Below are 11254 nucleotides of genomic sequence, written 5' to 3' on the forward strand. Positions count from 1 at the left end.
CCCCCCCCCCCCCCCCCCCTGCAGGAGCTGGAGGCTGGTCTCCTCTCGCCTCCGACAGGTATCAGTGGCTGCAGGTGGACTTGGGTGAGCGGACTAGGATCACTGCCGTCGCCACACAGGGCCGCTACGGCAGCTCTGATTGGCTGACGTCTTACCTGCTGGTGTTCAGCGACACGGGACACAACTGGAAACAGTACAGACAGGAGGACAGCATCAGGGTGAGTCCACACTTTATACTCAGGTTTTAAACTGCATCACATCACCGCCATTTTAAAAACCTATTCTTGTTTTCCCTTCATCTTTATGGCTTGGTTTTCATTTTACTTCCCCTTTAAGATCAATAAACGTGTTGTGTTTAGTGTAATTTACAAGAGAGGCAACGTTGCTCCGTGTATCCTGCACAGCTAATCTAAGGCTCATCTTTAAATTTGTAACGTATCAGCCGGCGCTGGAGCTCTGCTCAGTTTGCTGACTAAACATTTTCTGCACATCACAAACAGACGCAGCCCTTTTCGTTTTATTTTGTTTTTCTCGTTTGTTCCTCTTGTCGTTCGTTTAGCTCCGTTCAGTTCAGAAAGGTTTTAGTGCCATGGAGGTTCCAGAAACGAACTTGACAAAACATGAAATTATAACTTTATTTCTTCTCCTTTTGATTTTGTAAAGACAGAGTAGGAAATAAAAGAGGAAAACAAACAGAACTGGAAACTTTCCAATTTGTTTATATATAATGTACAAACAACATGCATATTGAAAATATTTATGAAATATAACTTATAGACCTAAACCATCTATATTAGAAGCAGTTTAAGACCTTCAGACATTAAACCAAATGTTACGTTCAAATGCACTTTTCCCTTCAGCTCAGGTTCATCTGACTCTTCATCACTTCACACTTTGACATCTGCTGTATTTATTCTCCACCACGGCTGCAGATTGGGATTAGATTAACGAAGCAAAGACCATGTTCCTTCCTGCTTTAAATTCACATCTGGAGTTGAAGCGTGGAACATGTGTATGGAGCAGCAGCATGCTGGGGTCTCATCAAAACTGTGGCGATGACATAAAGAGACTGACATGCACGAGATGTGACAGCAGGGCCCCAATTCTCCTGCGTGTTAAAAGGATCTGATGAAAAGACAAATTTACCAACAAATAATTTTTTTTTTTTAAGTTAGATTTATTTTTCTGAACACACAATCAGGGTGGCTGTGGCTCAAGAAGGAAAAGTGCTTGGCTGAGAGTTGCTGGTTTAATTCTGGTTTTGCCAAAGTGTCTGTGGGAGGACTCCATCCATCTGTCTATCCACCCATTCATCCACCATCCATCCACCCATCCATCCAGCCATCCACCAATCTACCCATCCATTTGTCTGTCCATCCATCCATCCATCCACCTATCCACCAATCTATCCATCCACCTATTCGCTATCCGTCCATCCATCTGTCCGTTCACCCACCCATCCATCCATCCATCCACACATCTGTCAATCTGGCCATACATCCATCAATCCATCCATCCATCCTGTGGGTATTTAAAGTGTTCTATAAATAAATCTGGTATGGTATCCATCCAACCACCCTTACATACATCCATCCACCCACCCATCCCTCCATCCATTATCTTCTGCTTGTTCTGAAGTCAGGTCTTGGGAGCTTGAGCAGGGAGGTCCAGACATCTCTTTCCACAGCCACCTCTTCCAGCTCTTCTGAGAGGACTCCAAGATGTCCCCAGGCCAACCGAGAGACAGAGTCTCTCCATCGTGTCCTGGGTCTTTCCTTGGGTCTCCTCCCAGTCAGACGTGCCATACCATTTTATTTATAAATCACTTAAAAGAGCAACAAGGCCAACCAAAGTGCAGCAAAAACAAACAAGCAAAGGACACGGGATAAAACACTCACTGTAGATCCAAATAGATAAATAGAATAACTAAATGGCTGTCATTAGTTGGATCTATACAGATAAGTTCAAATCAACTCACGCAGTGTCAAAAGCCAGGGAATAAAAGTGTGTTTTTAAACAAGACTTAAAAACATGCCTGAACCACCTCAACTGGCTCCTCTCGATGTGGAGGAGCAGCGGTTCTACTCAGAGTCTCTCCTGATAACTGAACTTATCACCCTATCTACCCTGCAGAGGAAACTCTTTTCAACCTCCTGTATCCCCGATCTCGTTCTTTCAGTCTTTTCCCAGAGTTCATGACCATAGGTGAGGATAGGAATTTAGACCGACCGGTAAACAGAGAGCTTCGCCTTATAGCTCAGCTGCCTCTTCACCACAATGGACCGGCACAGAGTCTGCAATACTGCAGATGTTGCACCAATCCGTCTGTCAATCTCACGCTCCATTCTTCCCTCACTCGTGAACAAAACCCAGAGATATGTGAACTCCTCCACTTGAGGCAGAACCTCACCCTTGACTGAAGTGGGGAGGACACTCCAACTAAAATCATATTTTCAGTGTGTATGTAAATAAAAATAATAAACCTGCAGTATAAATCCAGTTTCCCTATCATTTACCAATCAGTGGATTCAATCCACTTGCTCGTGTGAACAACTTGAACATAATTTATTTGTTCCAACCAGAGGTTTCTCTGAAACACCCACCTTCACTCATGTTACATCATCTCCCCTTGAAGAGTTCGATATTTCAAACTGATAATCCTCTGATGGATTTCTGCTACAGGAAGGGTAACACCACAGATCACTGGTGGTTTATCTTAATAAACCAGGTGAAATGGGTTTACTCAACCAAAGGCAGGTTTTGTTCAGTCCAAGCAGCAGAAATATTTACATAGATTTAATCTGACAGTCAGTGCCACACCAGTCCTTCTAGTTTCTGTTTGGGTGAGTGTATACGACACTGTATTTGTAGAGAGAACAAGTTCAGCTGATCTCAATAATTCTGATTAATGTGGAAAAAGGCCAGCTGGACCTCGGAGGCAGCGCAGCCTCACTTTGCATCTGCAGCTCCAACTCTTCGGGGTATTTTCACTGCAAAGGTGTCGTGTTGGACTTGTATGTTTCTCTCTGTAGCTTCAGTGCATGGTTTAATATCCAGGCACACGAATACTAAGTAGTTCTGATGTTGCAGCCGAACACTGGGGTGCTTGTAATGTGTTGAGTTTTGTTCCTGCCTTCTCCAGAGTCCTCAAGTTTAAGTAAAAAAAAAAGCAACCAAACTATTTTCCCCCAGTTTGAGCGTGCACATGAACCTCGGTTGAAGTCACATTTGTTAGTTTTTTTAATTATTTTTTTTTATTAGTGGCCCAACTGAGGCAATTTCCTCATGTGGAGGGAATCCAGCTAATCTGAGTGCTGAGCGAGGATCCAGCTTAAAAACATGTTGATCTGAGGCTATACATAAATTCTGCCACTTTCCAAAGTGTGTCTTAACTTGAGTGAGTCAGCCGGGCTTAGAGAGTGTCAGCAGAAAAAAAAGAAATAAATAAGAAAAAGTTATGATCCAGAGCTGCTGGATCAACCACAACGCATACCAACTGGGCTTCAGATGTCAGCAGAGTGGACTGAACACCAGAGGAGACGATATGTCTCTGGTTTGAGATTTCTTTTTGTGTCTTTCTTCCATTGGAAGATGCTTCTGCAATCCTTCTTTTATTGTCTTCCACCTTCATCGGTTTGTCTTGTGCCACCAGGAGGGCTGAAGATGCGAGGGAGCCCTGACAGAGGCACTTTTTTCCTGCATCACTTCATCCTTTTTATTTTTTCTCTACCGTCCATTTCCATCTTTTTATGCCAACGTGTGAAGTCGTCCCTTTTATTTAGTCCCACTTTTATATTTTATGTTTTCTTTGTATGTTGAGCCAAAGATCCTGCTGGTTAGAGTTAAACATCTGACTTGGGTTGGACTTTCATTAAAATGTTTCTATTAATAAATAAATAAATAAATAAAACGCCTACATTTTTAAAAAATGTATGTGTAAGGTTAAAAACTAAAATGTTATTTCTGCTTATCTTAAAGTATTCAGTTCCCAACTGCGTTTGTGTCGTTCCAATAAAGATCCTCTGTTAAAAATGGACACAACTTCACAGGAAGTATTTGATACAGTAAGGTGATGCTCATTAAAAGGAGTCGATCGTGTTAGTGTCATCTCAAAGCCTTGCTCAGCTTTAAATGCTTGTTCAGGTTTTCATACGTGGAATTCATTTTGATTTCCTGCCACCATGAAGCTGGGCTCGTCAGCCTTAGCAAACACAGAAGTGCCTTTAATTTAGTGTTTTGAAGATATTCAGCTAAAATTTGAAGTAGTAATAGCTAAGGGTGAGCCCCCGCTCATATCCTAGATGCCCAGGGAGCAGTTAGAGATTGGATGTCTTGCTCAGGGACACCACAGCATGTGGCATGGCGGGGAGTTGAGCCTGCGACTTTCTGGTCCCAAGTCGGCTGCCCTACCTCTACACCATCTCAGCCCCACTTTTTAGGAACTTTTGACAACACTGAGCAATTGATATATCTGCGTGCATGTGTGCGTGCATGTGTGTGTGTTCAGTCTTTTCCAGGTAACACTAACGCAGACAGTGTGGTTCAGTACAAACTGCAGCAGCCTGCGGTGGCTCGGTTCCTCCGCCTCCTTCCTCTGGACTGGAACCCCAGCGGGCGGATCGGACTCCGACTGGAGGCCTACGGATGTCCTTACTGTGAGCATCCTCTTCTTCACTTGGACTTGACTTCATACGATCATCAGTGATAGATCGACCCGATGACCTGTTTGAATTATTTTCACACAAATAATTCTGTTTTCAGGTCATTTTGTCCTTTTTAATGGTTTCCAATTCAAACAATTTGTCAGAATGAATTCTAGTTATCTTCTGGGTATGTAGTTTTTAATAATTATGATGTTTTGATTTTTTTTGTCTCCAGCAAAGACTTGTTTATTAAACTCAGTACATTTTAGACCTGATCTCCTTTGGTCAGATAAGTACCGTAATTTCCGGATTATAAGCTGCTACTTTTTTCACACACTTTGAACACCACGGTTTATACAATGCTGCAGCCAATTCATCGAATTTTTTTAATTTAATTAAATTTTTTATTTTTTTGATGAGCTAACGAGCTTCATGCAGCCAAAACATTTAGCCTCATCCCACCCGGGCACCCACATAGCTGCCCAATGAACGCCTCTCTTGAGGGGTGGGTCCTCGTGACTCAATGAGACTACCTGTATAAATAAAGGTTTAAAAAATAATAATATGACCAATTAAATTACCAAACAGATCACCGGACCAATTTGGTTTTATTGGTTTCATTGTTCATTCTCCCCCCCCCCCCCCCCATCGTGCAGCACAGCCACTCAAAATAAGTGTGTAAAATGACACTTCAAGCTCAGTGGTAGGCTTCGATGACTAGCAACAAGAAGTGCACAGGAGGAAGATGAAGATAGCAATCAGTGACTTCCTGGGAGGCTACTGTATTTTTTTTAATTTTTTTTTATTACTGTATGTATTTGTGTATGTTACAGGTATGTATTTAATTAATAGTTTAAAAAATATTTGTGTAAATATCTCGTATTACAACGTGGACACCTGTGGGCCACGGCTTATAGACAAGTGTGGCCTATGTGCTTTTTTATTTATTTTTAATTTAGTGGGCGCAGCTTATATTCTGGTGTGCTCAATAGTCTGGAAATTACGGTAACCGTTTATCCAGCAGACCCATCCAGCCACATCACATCGCATCACAGATATAACAATATATAAACAAATATTGGTTTAGGTTTTTATCTTTCTGACTTATTCTCGTATTTTATAACATAAATGGTGTCGATTCATTATGGAGCTAAAACTTCAGCTGCTCTGCTGTGAATCTTCCACTCGTGTAGAAGTGAAGCAGCTTTGTGCCACTAGAGCCCAGAGCTGAAGCTGAAGTTCCCTCACAGAGATGATGTGGCTCTGCCAGCTGCCAAGGAGTCAGCTCAAAGTGATGTTATGGAGACAGAAACAAGGGGAAGACTGACCTCGTGCCGACTTTCAGCCACATATAGAGGATGTTTACCCAGCTCACCGTCCTCGAGCACCTCAGCCATTTCCTGAAATCCCTCTTTATAACCTGGCTCCTGGTTGCAATCATATAAACCACACATTGTTGTTCAAAAATGTAAAAGGTAGTAAAAGGTCCTGACAGCAGAACGGAGTGGTTTTGTCGTGGTACTTTCTTGACACACAAGTAAACTAACAGCTTATTAGCTGGTTGTGTTGCTATGCCCAAACTGTCAGCCAAAAGTAGGCAGTGAGCATTTTAAGTCTGGGGCTTATAATAACTATAATAACCCCCACCCTCGCACATAATTTGGAGCTTAATTAGCATGTTGGGTTGTACATAAAAGAGACTGAAGGAAGGGCTTGCACAAAGGATGACTCAGAAATTCAGAGCTTCAGCCTGCTGTTCAGTAATCAGCAGGAAACCTGCTGTACAGTGCAATAAGCACATTACTGCAAGCTAAGTGAGGTCAAAGACTTGCCAACTTCATTAAAAAGGAGAGAAATTAGTCGAACAGCTGAAAAGGAATCAGATGCTGAGCTCAGCTGCTGCTGCTTAAAAAAAAAAATCCTATTCTTTACCACCTACACGCTTTGCATCACCTCAGCTCAAATCCCCCGCCGGCAGAAGGCAGCGACAGTGAAATTGCTTGATATTGTGATAACCAGAATACAGATTTGTCATCTCTTTTGCTGCGACCCAGTAACAAGCGGAGTACCTGTCCAAAGTGGGTGCATGTCACTGCCGAGTCACATTCTTCATAAATTACCAGCCATGTCAGGGTTTAATTTAGAAAAATAACCCCTTTACAGATTATTAAATGGATAACAGGAGCATGGCGGTTACTGTTAAAGCTGTTCTGTATTCGAATAAAATCCATCTTGAATTTATAGCACTTTTTATCTTTCCAGCCTCTGATGTGGTGAGCTTTGACGGTGACAGCAGGCTGACGTTCAGACCAGGTTCTGGACCGAGACGGATGTCCAAACAGGTCATCTCCCTGAAGTTTAAAACCCTGAGGAATTCTGGGACACTGCTGCACGCAGAGGGACAGGAAGGACTCGGCCTCAGCCTGCAGTTAGAGAGAGGACGGCTGCTGCTGCTGCTCAAAGGTACGACTCACCTGACACAAACACATGAAAGTGACTTGTAGTAGACGTGTGAGGGGAAAATGGCTTAAACTAGAGTGAATGTCAGAAGGAATATTTCATACATAATCTATAATGGCAGCTGTAGTTTCTCAACACAAGATCATTGAGAAAAATACTATAAATAAGAGTTGTACGATTGTGCAGACTGTTGATAAAAACATCTAAAACCGTTTTTTATTAACGTGCAACAAAAGTTTATCTGAAAGTTGAGCTTTAGTTACCAGTCTTTCCTAAAATGTTGTCATTGAGACAGATTACCCATACAGTGGAGTATATTTAGCTAATTTAGGCTTTTTTTGCTTTTAGTTTTACCCACAATGCCTCTGAGAGGCCTGAATCTGTGGGAGTGTAGATGAAAGTGGCTCAGCTCCCTTAAAAATCAAAATGTGTCTAAGACACGAACAGGTTCTCATGTTCTTAAAACTGATTTTCAAAGATTTTACTGACCCGTTGTAGCAGATTTAGATTAAAGTTGATGCAGAACAACATAAATCAGGTGCAGAGCTGTTTTTACAATTCGACTTTTTACACGCCTGGTGAAGTCAGGCGGGTTATGGTGCAGTCTTCAAGCACGTCCGTAAACTGGAATGAACATGCACATCATCACTAGGCGGAGTGTCATGTACATTCATCACCCCAGCTCCAATGTCAAGGTCAAGGTCAAAGTTAAAACAAGGTCTTTCGTTCTTCAGGCCACAACTTCTGACCGTATGACCTTCTGGCCATAAATTTGCTCAACATTTAACGACACTTCATACACATTTGTACCACCGGCTCAAAGGTCAAGGTCACAAATCAAGGTCAAATGTTATGAGTTCTTTGCTTGTCTGGGCCGTTGTAATAGATTGCTGTATAATATTTTGTCGACAGGCGTATAATATTCTGTATGAGGTGCTCATTAATAAAACCCACTTTTGACATTAAGTTCAAATCCTGCCTGACTCCCATCCCAGTTCTGACCAGAACTCATGAAGCTCCTAAAATGAACAAAACTATAAAAAAAGGGAAATATTTGCACTTTACGTAACAAAAAGATTGATATGCTTTTCAATTCTGTTAATATTTCTTTAAGAACAGTCATTCTCTCTTCACAGCGTGACCTCGGAGTCAAACCTATTAATATGCATTAATCTATTTTCTAAAGTTTAAATAGAAGACATGCCTGCTGTCAAATTCATCACTTCATGAGATATTTTACTAACAGGCAAACAAATGAATACTCACCCACCATTTGTGGCAGCTGGTGATAATCCAACTACAACTGAGTAAAGCAGTTCTCAGCTTCAATAATTAAGAAATCAGTCGGTGTTACTGCTTAATAAATGTATCAATATATATTAATAAATTAAAACTCAAAGCATGAAAACATTTTTAAACAGGAGCCACCATGTGTGGACGCAATGCACAGCAATATCTAAACACATTCGCAACGCAGGGAGAGGATCCGAGCTCGACAGGTGTGCTTGTTTCATTCCAGCCTCTCCGTGGTGACTGGACCATTTAAAACCACAGGAAGCTCCAGTTAGCAGCCGGACTTCCTGCGCAGCTGATCCATCACTTGAAAAAGTGACTTTTTAAAGCTTAAAAATCTCCTGGTTGTTAGTTGATATGCACTTTTAGAGCCGTTTAATTGAGATAAAATATACAGTCAGATTACTTCAGTCCGTTTATAAAATTATTGTTGTGCAGCAATATTTGTTTTCTGCAACAACTCGTGAGAAAATTGTGAATTTATTTTCAAAAATGCCGACAAAAATGATTGGACACATCGATCCTGTTTACTGTTTAAGTCGTGAGTCGGATCGTTCTGATGGCTGATGTGACGGCCAGGACGAGCGCTGGCAGCTGATTGGTTAATTCCTGCTCCCTGCTGGCTCCTTCGTCCCCGTCTCATTACGGTCGTGATGGATGGACCCCGTCCACAGCAGCATGTGTCGGAGAGAGACTCTGCAAGTCTTGCTGCTCAGCTCTCAGTCTGTACGCAGGTTTTATGTGTCTGACGAGGTTTATGGGTCTGTACGGTACTGTGCAAAAGTCTTAAACCACTGCGATTCCTTTATGCTTCGTTTCCAAGGAGACATACTTCTTATAATCCATTAATGTTTCTTTAATCAGGCTACCTATTGCTGCATTCTGTCCTGTTCTTGGGTGCAAAAAAGTTTTTTTAATAAACTGTTGGACCTAAACACCACTGAGACGTGTGAGATGTGACAGCAGTCAATGTGCTGAAAATGACTCAGACAAATTTGAGCTCAGTGTCTGTAAAATTAGTAGCAGCGTTGACATTTCCGTGTTAAGGTCAACTGGCAGAGGCAGCCATCTTGAACTGGGTCGACTCCAAATGAGTTCAAGAGGTTTTTATACATGTACAGTGAGATTTGAGTGGTAACTCCCAGACAAACAGCACAAAATAAAATAATAAGACAGTTGTTAAAAAAGTAATAATCAGGTGATGGAGGCAACAGCTCTGGGGAAGAAGCTGTTCTGCATCCTGGTGGTTCTTGATTTTACAGTCTGGAATCTTTCCCTGATGGAAGGAGGACAAACGATCTGTGTCCTGGGTGGGTGGGGGTCAGTGCTGCTGGCCTGCAAAGACCGAGTCCAGACTGGGAGGATGTGCATCCACAACCCTCTGTGCAGTCTTCACGATGCGGGTCAAGTCCTTCCTGTTCTCAGAGGTTCAGCTGGACCAAACCGTGCCTCAGTTACCCAGAATGCTCTCTGTTGTGCGTCTGTGGAAGTTGGTGAGGAGCTGCGTGGGGAGCTTGGCCTTTCTGAGCCTCCGTAGAACATGTCTGCTGTGCCTTCTTCATTCACTGGGAGGTGTTGATGGTCCATGTACAGTTCATAAAAATACATCCAGTAGTTCATGAGATATTTTACTAACAGACAGCTCTGACTCCAAATAGCTAAGTATAAGAATAAAAAAAAAAAAAATAAAAAAAAGGACTTTGCCCAGATTATGCTAGTGATCAGTCTTAGCTCCTAACATCAAATTTTAGGAAATTATTTTATTTTATTAAAACTGACTGGATTACAGCCATGTTGGTGTTTTTAAAGTCAGTTGGCTGTGGCAGCCATCTTGAATCAGATCGACTCCAAAGGTTAATCAGTTGTATACATCAACACAATGATTTCTACTTTAAGAGGTTTTTTTAATGTGTCCAGTGGTTCATGAGATATTTTGCTGACACAGACAACAACATGATTTGTCTTTGTCTTTCAGCAGCAGGTGATAAAAATCTCAAGAGCAAAAAAACTAAAGCTTTCTATTTTTTTACATTTTAAAACATGTTAAATATCTCCCTGTCATTCCTGTTAAAAGGTATATAAGTTATATAATATAAATTACTTAAAAGTTATAAGTATTTCCATGACGATTTGCTCTGGTGACAACACATGCAGAAATACTAATAAAAATTAGGTGTAGATATTTTCTAGATACGTTTTAAAAGTTATCCCATTAATAGATAAAGCAGACTGTTTTATTTTTGAGGAATGAGCTGAAAGTCTTAGTTGACAACAAAAAAAAGTTTATTTCTTCTATTTTTTCCTCTAAAACTGTAATAAATGGCCATAATCTAATCTGGTCTTTGCTATAACTCTTTATTTCAAGAACCTGCAGTTCATCTTCTTAATTGGACAGTTTTTCAAGGTGATCCACTTGTTGCACCAGCAGAGCCTTAAAAAAAATATACACACATGCTGGGGGTCATTTTTAAAAAAGGTGACACAAATACAGGAGATGAAAGGTGATCCAGACAATTCGAGCTGAAGGTCACAGAGGCATCTCACAATGTCAGAACCTTTGTTTAAAAATGTTCTTTCCTTCAGGGATGTTCTGTAATCTCCAGTTTAAACAGAACCACAGTCAGGAGGTCACAGAGGAACGAAAGGTGGCTGATGAATGAACAAAGGCAGGAGAGGTGACCAGTAAAAGGAGGAGGGAAAGATAAGAGATGAGATGAAGGGTTCTGATTAAAGAGTTGTTTCAGGAAGTTTAAAATAATGTTTACAAACGGGGGGGGGGGGGGGGGGGGGGGGGGGAGGAAAAAGATTTATTTAGAGAAAAAAAAAAAATAAGAAACAGAGAAAAAAAAAAAAAGGGG

General features: G+C 41.3%; 1 protein-coding gene across 1 annotated transcript in view; it reads left to right on the forward strand.

The window, feature by feature from the left end:
- LOC119414301 (contactin-associated protein-like 4) overlaps positions 1–11254 on the forward strand; it is a 152921-nt gene that overhangs the window by 67542 nt on the left and 74125 nt on the right. The window contains exons 3-5 of the mRNA XM_037681396.1: positions 25–218; positions 4508–4655; positions 6906–7106. Coding sequence (XP_037537324.1) covers positions 25–218; positions 4508–4655; positions 6906–7106 — 543 coding nt within the window. The remainder of the gene's footprint in view (positions 1–24; positions 219–4507; positions 4656–6905; positions 7107–11254) is intronic.

Source organism: Nematolebias whitei, chromosome 9, assembly GCF_014905685.2.
Source record: "Nematolebias whitei isolate Nwh7 chromosome 9, NemWhi1, whole genome shotgun sequence".
Classification (NCBI taxonomy): domain Eukaryota; kingdom Metazoa; phylum Chordata; class Actinopteri; order Cyprinodontiformes; family Rivulidae; genus Nematolebias; species Nematolebias whitei.